The sequence below is a fragment of the Numenius arquata genome, unplaced genomic scaffold (assembly GCF_964106895.1).
Source record: "Numenius arquata unplaced genomic scaffold, bNumArq3.hap1.1 HAP1_SCAFFOLD_1257, whole genome shotgun sequence".
NCBI classification, from domain to species: Eukaryota; Metazoa; Chordata; class Aves; order Charadriiformes; family Scolopacidae; genus Numenius; species Numenius arquata.
In genome coordinates, this window is record NW_027414034.1 from 1,695 (window position 1) to 14,043 (window position 12,349).

General features: G+C 64.8%; 1 protein-coding gene across 1 annotated transcript; it reads right to left on the minus strand.

The window, feature by feature from the left end:
* Window positions 1-2,090: 2,090 nt before the first annotated feature.
* BCKDK (branched chain keto acid dehydrogenase kinase) lies at window positions 2,091-12,349 on the minus strand. Its single transcript, XM_074166946.1, has 12 exons — window positions 12,258-12,349; window positions 10,548-10,712; window positions 9,871-9,939; window positions 9,449-9,559; window positions 8,832-8,879; window positions 7,605-7,724; window positions 6,766-6,864; window positions 6,603-6,676; window positions 5,483-5,611; window positions 4,197-4,286; window positions 3,408-3,569; window positions 2,091-3,317 (listed from the first exon to the last, which is right to left on the minus strand). Exons 2-12 carry the CDS (start codon window positions 10,707-10,709, stop codon window positions 3,173-3,175), a joined length of 1,209 nt encoding a protein of 402 aa, XP_074023047.1. The 5' UTR covers window positions 10,710-10,712; window positions 12,258-12,349; the 3' UTR covers window positions 2,091-3,172.

Here is a 12,349-nt window from a genome sequence, read left to right on the forward strand (position 1 = left end):
CCACCCCATGGGGAGCCCTGTGTGGCACCCTAGAGGTGACACCCCATAGGAGGGGGGAGTCCTCCAGAACCTCCTGTGGGGCCACCACCCCATGGGGAACCCTAGAGGTGACAACCCATAGGAAGGGGGAGTCCTCTAGAACCTCCTATGGGGCCTTCACCCCATGGGGAGCCCTGTGTGGCACCCTAGAGGTGACACCCCATAGGAGGCGGGAGTCCTCCAGAACCTCCTGTGGGGCCACCACCCCATGGGGAACCCTAGAGGTGACACCCCATAGGAAGGAGGAGTCCTCCAGAACCTCCTATGGGGCCTTCACCCCATGGGGAGCCCTGTGTGGCACCCTAGAGGTGACACCCCATAGGAGGGGTGAGTCCTCCAGAACCTCCATGGGGCCTCCACCCCATGGGACACCCTAGGGGTGACACCCCATAGGAGCGGGGAGTCCTCTAGAACCTCCTGTGGGGCCTCCACCCCATGGGGAACCCCGTGGGGCACCCTAGAGGTGACACCCCATAGGAGGGGGGAGTCCTCCAGAACCTCCTGTGGGGCCTCCACCCCATGGGGAACCCTAGAGGTGACAACCCATAGGAAGGAGGAGTCCTCCAGAACCTCCTATGGGGCCTTCACCCCATGGGGAACCCTAGAGGTGACACCCCATAGGAGCGGGGAGTCCTCCAGAACCTCCACGGGGCCACCACCCCATGGGGGACACCTTGAAGGAGCTGGGGACCATGGGTGAGTCCTCCAGAACTCACCACCCCATAGGAGACGCCCCATGGGGCACCCTGTAGGTGACACCTTGGAGGACCTGGGGACCATGGGCGAGTCCTTCAGAACCTACGTGGTGCCACCACCCCACGGGACACCCCATGGGGGTCACATGTCCTTCCCCTCCTCCCCCCTACAGACTTCTACAACCCCCAGCGCGACGCTGAGCCCTCCCACCGCTCTGACTGTCCCTGCTGTCACCCCACCGAGCAGTGGGGCCAGCCCCACGGCGAGGAGGAGGAGGAGGAGGGACACCCCCGGGAGGAAGAGCCTGGGGAGGAGGAGGAGAAGGATGGAGACCCTGAGGAGGAAGATGGAGAACCTGAGGAGGAGGAAGGTGATGGTGAGGAGGGAGACGGAGACCACGAGGAGGAAGGTGGTGGTGAAGGTGGAGACCCTGAGGAAGAGGATGGAGGTGAAGGTGGAGAGCATGAAGAGGAAGATAGCGATGGAGGCCCCGAGGAGGACGATGGTGGTGGTGAGGAGGAAGGGGGTGGTGAGGAGGAAGAGGATGGAGACGCCGGGGAGGAGGAAGGAGGTGATACCGATTAGGGGAAGGAGGTGACACCAGGTGACGCTGAGGGGCGAGGAGGAAGAGGGTGGTGAGGAAGAGGATGGAGATCCTGAGGAGGAGGATGAAGACCCCGAGAAGGAGGATGGTGGTGAAGGTGGAGACCACGAGGAGGAAGGTGAAGATGGAGACCCTGAGGAGGAAGAGGGTGGCGAGGAGGAGGACGGAGACCCTGAGGAGGAGGAAGGCGATGGTGAGGAGGATGGAGACCCTGAGGAGGAAGGTGAAGATGGAGACCCTGAGGAGGAAGAGGGTGGTGAGGAGGAGGATGGAGACCCTGAGGAGGAAGGTGAAGATGGAGACCCTGATGAGGAAGATGGTGACGAAGATGGAGACGCTGAGGAGGAATGTGATGGTGAGGAGGAGGAGGATGGAGACCCTGGGGAAGAGGAAGGAGGTGACACTGAGGGAGGGAAGATGGAGACCTCGAGGAAGAAGAGGGTGATGAAGATGGAGACCTTGAGGAGGAAGATGGTGGAGACCCTGAGGAGGAAGAGGGTGATGAAGATGGAGACCCTGAGGAGGCTGAAGACCAGGAAAAGGACAGTGATGAAGGCGGACGCCCTGAGGAAGACGATGGACGCCCTGAGGAAGAAGATGAAGATGGATTTGGGGCAAGAAATGGGCCAAATGGGGCTTCTGGGCACCAAGAGGCCTCCTCATCCTTCCTCCCCCCTTCTCCTCCTCCTCTTCCTCCTCCTCATTGTCCCCCCTCCCCGGTCCCGGACACCCCAATAAACCCTCTGCCCTTGGCACCGTCTGCAGCTTTAATGAGGGCGGGGCCCCGGTAACGAGGGGGGCCCTAACGAAGCCAAACGGGGTGGGGGTAGGGGGTGGGGGGTCGGGAACCCCAATGTTCTGGGTGGGTGTGGGGGGAGCCCCCATGTCCAAGGGACACAGGTGTCCGGGAGCACCTTGACCTCCACAACCGTGAACGTCCAACGTGGGGGTTCTCCAGAAGAACCTTGACCTCCACGATGATGGATGTCCAATGTTGGGGTTCTCCAGGAGCACCTTGATCTCCATGATGCTCAGTGTCCAACGTTGGGAGGTTCTCCGTGAGGACCTTGACCTCCACGACCATGAACATCAAACACGGGGAGGTTCTCCAGAACCTTGACCTCCTCGATGATGAATGTCCATCATGGGGAGGTTCTCCAGAACCTCGACCTCTGTGAGGGTGAACGTCCAACGTGGAGGGAGGGTGTTCTCCAGGAGGACCTTCACCTCCACGATGATGAACATCCATCAGTAGGAGGTTCTCCAGAAGAACCTTGGTCTCCATGAACGATGGACGTCCAACGTTGGGGAGTTCTCAAGAACCTTGACCTCCACGATGATGGACGTCCATCATGGGGAGGTTCTCCAGAACCCTGACCTCTGCGATGGTGAACGTCCAACACGGGGGGAGCGGTTTCTCCAGAAGAACCTTGGCCTCCACGACCATGGACGTCCAACGTGGGGGTTCTCCAGAAGAACCTTGACCTCCATGATGATGAATGTCCAATCTTGGGGTTCTCCAGGAGCACCTTGATCTCCATGATGCTCAATGTCCAACGTGGGGGTGTTCTCCAGGAGGACCTTCACCTCCACGATGATGAACATCCATCAGTAGGAAGTTCTCCAGAAGAACCTTGGCCTCCATGAACGATGGATGTCCAACGTTGGGCAGTTCTCAAGAATCTTGACCTCCACGATGATGGACGTTCATCATGGGGAGGTTCTCCAGAAGAACCTTGACCTCCACGATGATAAACGTCCAACATCAGGGTCTCCGGGCCCCAGGCGTCCGGGGCGGTGGGGCAGGGGGGTCCCAGGCATCCGGGTCCCCCCCTAGATCCGGAAGCTCTCCCCCTTGCCGTCGATGTGACGCAGGCGCAGGTAGACGTCGGTGCCCACCCCCTGGAGCGACTGCAGGCAGAGGGAGCCCCCCAAGTACTCGGCGTAGGCCCGGGAGGTGGGCAGCCCGAACCCGAACCTGTGGGGCAGCCGTGGGTCACCAGGAGGTCCCCAACGCTTCAGAGGAAACCTCCCCACCCCGCCTTGGTGGCCCTCCGTGGGGACGTACCCGTGCATGGGGCAGGCCTGGCCGCTGTTGCTGAGGTCCAGCAGGTTGCGGAAGGGGCCCCCCAAGCGTGGGTCCTGGGCGCTGGCCTCGGCCGTGCTGAAGTGGTACTCGGTCACCTTGTCCAGGAGGTCGTGGGGGATCCCACCGCCCCGGTCAGAGATCCTGGGGGTGGGGACACGAGAGAGACCTCAGGGGAGGCTCAAAGGTGGGGGAGAGAGGTGGCCCCGGGAGAGAGGAATGTCAGGGATGGGCACGGGGACCATCCGTGGGGACACCATGGAGAACCCCCCTAGATGAGAACATCTTGGGGACACCAGGGATGTGGGGACACCATGGAGAACCCCTCTAGATGAGAACACCTTGGGGACACCATGGAGACCATCCGTGGGGACACCATGGAGAACCCCCAGTAGATGAGAACACCTTGGGGACACCATGGAGACCATCCGTGGGGACACCGTGGAGAACCCCCCTAGATGAGAAGACGTTGGGGACACCATGGAGAACCCCCAGTAGATGAGAACACCTTGGGGACACCATGGAGACCATCCGTGGGGACACCGTGGAGAACCCCCCGAGATGAGAACACCTTGGGGACACCATGGAGAACCCCCAGCAGATGAGAACACCTTGGGGACACCACGGGGACCATCCGTGGGGACACCATGGAGAAGCTCCTCATGGGGACACCACGAAGACCGTCCATGGAGACATGAAGACACCACGGAGAAGCTCCCAGAGACCCTCCATGGGGACCCCCCCCGGTGACACCCCCACCCCCCCTGGTACCGGATGACGAGGTCGATGTCGTTGTTGGCGATGGTCACCACGATGTCGGGGACGTTGTAGGGGGTGTCCAGGTGGGACTCCATCGTCGCCCTGCGCCGCCCCACACAGACGGTCACCTATGGCCCCATATACCCCCCTATAGACCCCATCCTCCCCCCTAAAACTCTCCACGCCCCCTATAGACCCCGTACCCCCCCTATAGACCCCACCCCACCCCTATAGACCCCATCCCCCCCCATAAAACCCTCCACACCCCCTATAGACCCCATACCCCCCCTATAGACCCCATACTCCCCTCATAAGACCCCCCACCCCTCCTATAGACCCCACACCTCCCCATAAGACCACATACCCCCCCTATAGACCCCCACCCCTCCTATAGACGCCACCCCACCCCATAAGACCCCACACACCCTCCATAGACCCCATACCCCCCCATAGACCCCTCACACCCCCTATAGACCCCATACCCCCCCATAGACCCCCCACACCCCAGTAAGACACCACCCCACCCCTTATAGACCCCATACCCCTCATAAGACCCCCCATACCCTCCTATAGACCCCACCCCTCCTATAGACCCCACCCCCTATAGACCCCACCCCCTATAGACCCCACACACCCCCGTAAGACACCATCCCCCTATAGACCCCATACCCCCCCATAGACCCCACCCCCTATTAGACCCCACCCCCTATAGACCCCACACCCCCCATAAGACCCTCCCCATAGACCCCACACCCCCCATAAGACCCCACCCCCTATAGATCCCACACCCCCCATAGACTCCACCCCCTATAGACCCCACACCCCCCCATAGACTCCACCCCTATAGACCCCACACCCCCTATAGACCCCACACACCCCCGTAAGACACCACCCCCTATAGACCCCACACCCCCCCATAAAACCCCCCCCATAGACCCCACACCCCCCATAAGACCCCACCCCCTATAGATCCCACACCCCCCATAGACTCCACCCCCTATAGACCCCACCCCCCCATAAGACCCCACCCCCTATAGACCCCACACCCCCCCATAGACTCCACCCCCTATAGATCCCACACCCCCCCATAAGACCCCACCCCCTATAGACCCCACACCCCCCCATAGACCCCACACCCCCTATAGCCCCCCTCGCCCTCCCAAGGCCCAAACCCCCGCCCCCCCCCAAACCCCCGTATCTCCCTTCTTCTCCCCAAAACACCCCCCCCCTCCGGCCCTACCCCCCCTCCCTTGCCCCCTATAGCCCCCTATAGCCCCCTATAGCCCCCCCCCCCGTACCTCATGGCGTTCTTGAGCAGCTCGGGCAGGACGTAGTCGAGGGGGAGGGGGATGAAGGGGAACCGGGCGGCCACGTGCCCGTTGATGCGCACCCGGGGGGCGTTCCCGTACTGGTGCTCGCACAGGCGCCTGCGACCCCCCCCCAGGTCACCCCCCCGTCACCCCATGGCACCCCCTGACCCCCCCATGGCACCCCCTGACCCCCACCCCCATCACCCCCACTGTCACCCCGCCGGCCCCCACCCCATACGAGCCCTCAGAGAAGCCCCCAGGAACCCCCCCCCCCCCCATAAATCCCTCCTGGGAAACACTATGGCCCCCCCGCCCCCCCACGCTGGGCCCCTATAGCCCTATAGGCCCCCCCCAGAGCACCTGTGACCCTATAGCAACCCCTATGGCCCACAGAGACCTGCAGGAGGCCCATATAGCACTATAGAACCCCCCCCCCAGAGCTCCTGTGACCCCATAGGAATCCCTATAGCAACCCCTATGGCCCATAAAGACCTGCAGGAGGCCCATATAGCCCTATAGGAACCCCCACCGAGCTCATATATATATACGAACCCCTATAGCAACCCCTATAGCAACCCCTATAGCCCATAAAGACCTGCAGGAGATCCATATAGCCCTATAGGAACCCCCCCAGAGGTCCTGTGACCCCATAGGAATCCCTATAGCAACCCCTATAGCCCATAAAGACCTGCAGGAGGCCCATGTAGCACTATAGAACCCCCCCCCAGAGCTCCTGTGACCCTATAGCAACCCCTATAGCCCACAAAGACCTTCAGGAGGCCCATAGAGCCCTATAGGACCCCCCCCAGAGCTCCTGTGACCCTATAGGAACCCCTATAGCCCATAAAGACCTTCATGAGACCTATATAGCCCTATAGGAACTCCCCCTCAAACTCCTATATATATAGGAACACCTGTAGCCATATAGCTCTATAGGAGCTGCACAGCGCCCTTACAGCCCCACAGGGACGCCCACAGAACCCCCAGAAAAAAACCTTATTATCCCGCCCCCCCCCCAACAACAAAATACCCACAGGAGGCCCTATAGCTCCCCGGGGAACCTCTAGGGGGATCTATAGGGGGATGTATAGCCCCATAGGCGCCTCACCGGGCGAAGTCGACCCACTTCTCGATGAGCTTCTTGGGGGAGAGGCGGGTGCAGATGATGCCCACGAAATCGGGCTGAAGAGGGGGGGGGGGGGGAAAGAAAGCGAGGTAAGCACCTATAGGGGCTATATATAGGTGGTCCCCTATAGCCCCCTCCCCTATACCTTGTCCTCGTGCAGGGCCAGGTGGTGGGCGGCCAACATCCGCATCCCCAGCCGCGACGTCAGCGTCTTGTCCAGGAAGGGCCGCAGCAGGCGCTCGTCCTGGTGGGGGGGGCACCACGTATCAGGGGTGGGGGATCCCCCCAAAGGACCCACAGCCCCCCCCCGGACCCCAAATATCCCCAGGGACCCCAATTCCCCCCCCCCAAGACACCTAACCCCCCCCAAGGACACCTACACCCCCACAAGACCCCCTCCCACACCCCCAGGGACCCACACGGACCCCCCCCAAAAAGGACCCAGGTGCCCGGGACCCCCCTTTCCCACCCCCCCAGAGGGGACACAGCCTCAGTGTCCCCCCCAAAAAATGGGACCCAGGATCCCAGGACCCCCCCCCAAAAAAGGGACCCAGGCATCCAGGACCCCCTTTCCCCTCCCCTGAGGGGACCCAGCCTCAGTGTCCCCCCCAAAAAATGGGACCCAGGATCCTGGGACCCCCTTTCCCACCCCCCAGAGGGGACACAGCCACAGTGTCCCCCCCAAAATGGGACCCAAGCGTCCATGACCCCCTTTCCCACCCCCCAAAATGGGACCCAGGATCCCGGGACCCCCCCCAAAAAATGGGACCCAGGATCCCGAGTCCCCCTTTCCCACCCCCCAGAAGGACCCAGAATCCTGGGACCCCCCTTTCCCACCCCCCCAGAGGGGACCCAGCCTCAGTGTCCCCCCCAAAAAATGGGACCCAGGCATCCAGGACCCCCTTTCTACCCCCCCAAAAGGACCCAGGCACCCGTGACCCCCTTTCCTGCCGCCCCCCCCCCCCCCCCCCCGTTGCGTTGTACCTGGATGTGTCGGCGACACTCGCGCAGCCCCTCGGCCAACAGCGTCACCACGTCCTTGTGGTCCTCCAGCAGCTGCCGCAACAGCGCGCAGTACCGCGCCTCGTCCCCCCGCCCCTGGATCTGGGGGGGGGGGTGTGACACGGGGGGGTGTGTGTGGCGGTGTGTGTGGGGGGGGGGACCTTGTCACCCACCCCTGACACCCGCCCGGGCGCCGCGGGGAGGGGTGACACGGGGTGACGTGGGGATGGGGGTGACAAGGGGAGCGGGTGACACGGGGACAGGGGTGAGGGTGACACAGGGACAGGGTGACACGGGGTGACGTGGGGATGGGGGTGACAAGGGGAGCGGGTGACACGGGGACAGGGGTGAGGGTGACACGGGGACAGGGTGACACGGGGTGACGTGGGGATGGGGGTGACAAGGGGAGTGGGTGACACGGGGACAGGGGTGAGGGTGACACAGGGACAGGGTGACACGGGGTGACGTGGGGATGGGGGTGACAAGGGGAGCGGGTGACACGGGGACAGGGGTGAGGGTGACACAGGGACAGGGTGACACGGGGACAGGGGTGACACGGGGTGATGTGGGGATGGGGGTGACACAGGGGCAGGGTGACACAAGGATGGGGTGACGGCGGTGAGGGTGACACGGGGACAGGGTGACAGGGGTGACGGCGGTGAGGGGGACATGGGGACAGGGGTGACGGGGGTAAGGAGGACACGGGTGACACAAGGACAGGGTGACATGGGGACAGGAGTGACGGTGGAACGGTGACACAGGGTGATGTGGGGATGGGGGTGACACGGGCAGGGTGACACAAGGACAGGGGTGATGGCGGTGAGGGTGACACGGAGACAGGGTGACAAGGGTGAGGGGGACACAGGGACACAGGGACATGGGTGACACAGGGGACATGGGTGACGCAAGGACAGGGTGACACAGGGACATGGGTGACACGAGGACAGGGTGACACGAGGACAGGGTGACAGGGTGACAAGAGTGAGGGGGACACGGGGGCAGGGTGACAGGGGTGAGGGGGACACAGGAACAGGTGACAAGGGTGAGGGGGATGTGGGGATAGGGGTGACGGTGGTAAGGGTGACATGGGTGACACGGAGACAGGGTGACAGGGGCGAGGGGGACACAGGTTGACATGGAGACTGACGGGGTGACAGGGATGACAGTGTGACAGGGCTGACGGTGACACGGTGACACGGTGACACTCACGGGTGGGAACTCGCTGAGCTTCTGGAAGGCACGGATGTACAGCTCGTGCTGGGGGGTGGGGACACGGACACCGTCACCACCCGGACACCGGGGTCCCCTCCCCAGATGCCGGGGTCCCCTCTGGATGTTGGGGTCTCTTCCTGGACCCCAGGGTCACCCCAGGATGCCTCGGTCCCCTCCCAAACGCCAGGGACCCCCCCGAGATGCCGGGGTCCCCCCTCGAACGCTAGGGTCCCCAACCCAAACCCCAAGGTCTCACCCCAGACATCAGGGTCCCCCCCCAGACCACAGGGTCCCCCCCAGGACGCTGAGGTCCCTTCCCGGACCCCAAGGTGTCCCCCCAGGACCCCTGGGTCCCCTCCCAGACCCCAAGATCCCCCCCTGGAACCCAAGATCCCCCCCAGGGCTCCAGAGCCCCCCCCAGGACCCCAAGGTCCCCTCCCAGACCCCAAGGTCCCCCCCCCAGGGCTCCAGAGCCCACCCTCCCCAGGACGCCAGGGTCCCCCCAGGACCCTGAGGTCCCCTCCTGGACACCAAGGTCCCCCCCCAGGACCCCGAGGTCCCCTCCCGGACCCCAGGTTCCCCCCCCCGGCCCCCGGTGTCCCCCCCGGACGCACCACGTGGAGGATGGTGGGGTTGCAGCCGATGATGAAGGGGAGGCTGCGGAAGCCCTTGATGCGGTGGGCGATTCGCACCGGCAGCTCCTGCTGCAGGTAACGGGCGCTTTTCTGGGAAGGGAGGGGGGGGAAGAGGGAGGCAGCCGGATGTCGGGGTCCCCCTCGACCGGACACTGGGGTCCCCAAAGTCACCCGGGCCCCTGGGTCTCCGTCTGTGTTCTCTCGGAGCCACCCACCCGGACGCCTGGGTCCCCTCCCACCTGGGACCCCCCAAAACCACCTGGATCCCCCCAACCCAGACACCTGGGACCCCCAAAACCACCTGGGTCCCCCCACAAAAAGCCTGAGTCCCCCCCAAACGCCCGGGTCCCCTGCCTGAACCCCTGGGTCCCCCCCAGACATTGGGGTCCCCCCCAACTCACCAGGATGTGGCTGCCGTCCTGCGAGCGCCCCGAGTACAACATGGTGGTGGGGGTCAAACGCACCGAGGGCTGGGGGGGGGGGAACAAGGAGGGGGGTGTCACCCAGACACCTGGGTCCCCCCTGGACACCTGGGTTCCCTCCCAGATTTTGGGGGTCCCCCCCCAGACAGCAAGGTCCCCCCCCATCCTTTCCCAAGACCTCCCCAATCCCTGGGACACCCGGGTCCTGCCGACAGCGGGGTCCCCCCCCCAGACACCGGGGTCCCCTCCCAGCCTTTGGGGGTCCCCTCCCGGACTCTGGAATCCCCCCACAGACTCCAGAGTCCCCCCACAGACACCACCCCCCCAAAACACCAGGATCCCCCCCTGGACTTTGGGGTCCCCTCCCAGACTTTGGGGTTCCCCCACAGACCCCCCCACCGACACCAAGGACACCCTCCCCAGACACCTGGGGCCCCCCATAGACACCAGGGTCCCCTCCCCAGACTTTGGGGTCCCCTCCCAGCTTTTGGGGGTCCGCTTCTGGACTCTGGGGTCCCCCCACAGAATTTGGGGTTCCCCCACAGACCCCCCCACCGACACCAAGGACACCCTCCCCAGACACCTGGGGCCCCCCACAGACACCAGGGTCCCCTCTCCAGATTTTGGGGTCCCCTCCCAGACTTTGGGGGTCCCACCTTCTCGGCGGCGAGGTCGATGGCGGGCTGGTGGTAGAAGGAGGTGACGGCCTTGGAGCGCTCCCGAGCCAGGTCAGGGGGGGTCTGGTCGGCGGCTGCCCGGGAGGGGGGGCGGGTGGGCAGAGCCCCCCCCCGACAGCCCCCCAAAACCCGCCGCAGCATCTCCTGGAGGAAGGGGGGGCGGGAAATGGTGGGGGGGAGGCAGGAAAGGGGGGACCCAGACGCCTGGGTCCCTCCCTGGGCATGGCCAAGGGGGGGGGGGGGGTGTCAACACCCCAAGGATCCCCACAAGCCCCCCAGGGACCCCCACAACTCCCGTGGACCCCCACACTCCACCAAGGACCCCCACAGCCCCCCCAGGGACCCCCACAGTCCCCAGGGACCCCCACAGACACCCCCTCCACCCCCCCCAGGACACTTGCAACCCCCAAGGGACCCCCACAGCCCCCTAAGGACCCCTACAACCCCCCCAAGACCCACATACCCCCCCCCCAAGGGACACCCCCACACACACCCCCAGGGACCCCCACAACCCCCCCCAAGAAGGGGACCCAGGCCTCAGGGCCCCACACAGCTGTCGGGGACCCACATAACCCCCATGGACCCCCCCCAAAAAGGGACCTAGGAGTCCGGGACCCCCTTTCCCGACACACACAGACATCCCCCCCACCCCCCAAAAAAAAAAGGGACCCAGGCCTCTGAGCCCCACACCCCCCCTCAGGGACCACCCCCAGAGGGGGACCCAGCCGTCCGGGACGCCCCCCCCAACAACCCCCCGGAGGGGACCCGGGTATCCCGGACTCCCTTTTTCCCTCAGTGTCCACCCAAAAAAAGGGACTCGGGCCTCCGGGACCCCCCTGTCCCCTCAGTGTCCCCCCCCCAAGAGGGGACCCAGGCCTCCGGGACCCCCCTGTCCCCTCAGTGTCCCCCCCCACAAGAGGGGACCCAGGCCTCCGGGACCCCCCTGTCCCCTCAGTCACCCTCAAGAGGGGACCCGGGCCTCCGGGACCCCCTTGTCCCCTCAGTGTCCCCCCCCAAGAGGGGACCCAGGCCTCCGGGACCCCCTTGTCCCCTCAGTATCCCCCCCCAAGAGGGGACCCAGGCCTCCGGGACCCACTTTTCCCCTCAGTGTCCCCCCCCAAGAAGGGACCCAGGCCTTCGGGACCCCTTTGTCCCCTCAGTGTCCCCCCCACAAGAGGGGACCCAGGCCTCCGGGACCCCCCTGTCCCCTCAGTCACCCTCAAGAGGGGACCCAGGCCTCCGGGACCCCCTTGTCCCCTCAGTGTCCCCCCCCAAGAGGGGACCCAGGCCTCCGGGACCCCCTTGTCCCCTCAGTATCCCCCCCCAAGAGGGGACCCAGGCCTCCGGGACCCACTTTTCCCCTCAGTGTCCCCCCCCAAGAAGGGACCCAGGCCTTCGGGACCCCTTTGTCCCCTCAGTGTCCCCCCCCCAAGAGGGGACCCAGGCCTCCGGGACCCCCTTGTCCCCTCAGTATCCCCCCCCAAGAGGGGACCCAGGCCTCCGGGACCCACTTCTCCCCTCAGTGTCCCCCCCCAAGAAGGGACCCAGGCCTCCGGGCCCCACTTGTCCCCTCAGTCCCCGTCCCCCCCCTACAAGTGACCGAGGTCCGGGACACCCCAAACACCCCCACAATAAAGGAGACAGCCCCCCCCCTCCCCGGGGTCCGCCCCCCCCCCCCCCGTTACTCACCAGCCAGCGGACCCAGGCGTCTGAGTGTGTGCCCCCCCCTTTCCCCCCCCCCCCCCGGCTCTTCCCTCAGCGTGGCCCCGTCCGCTCACCCC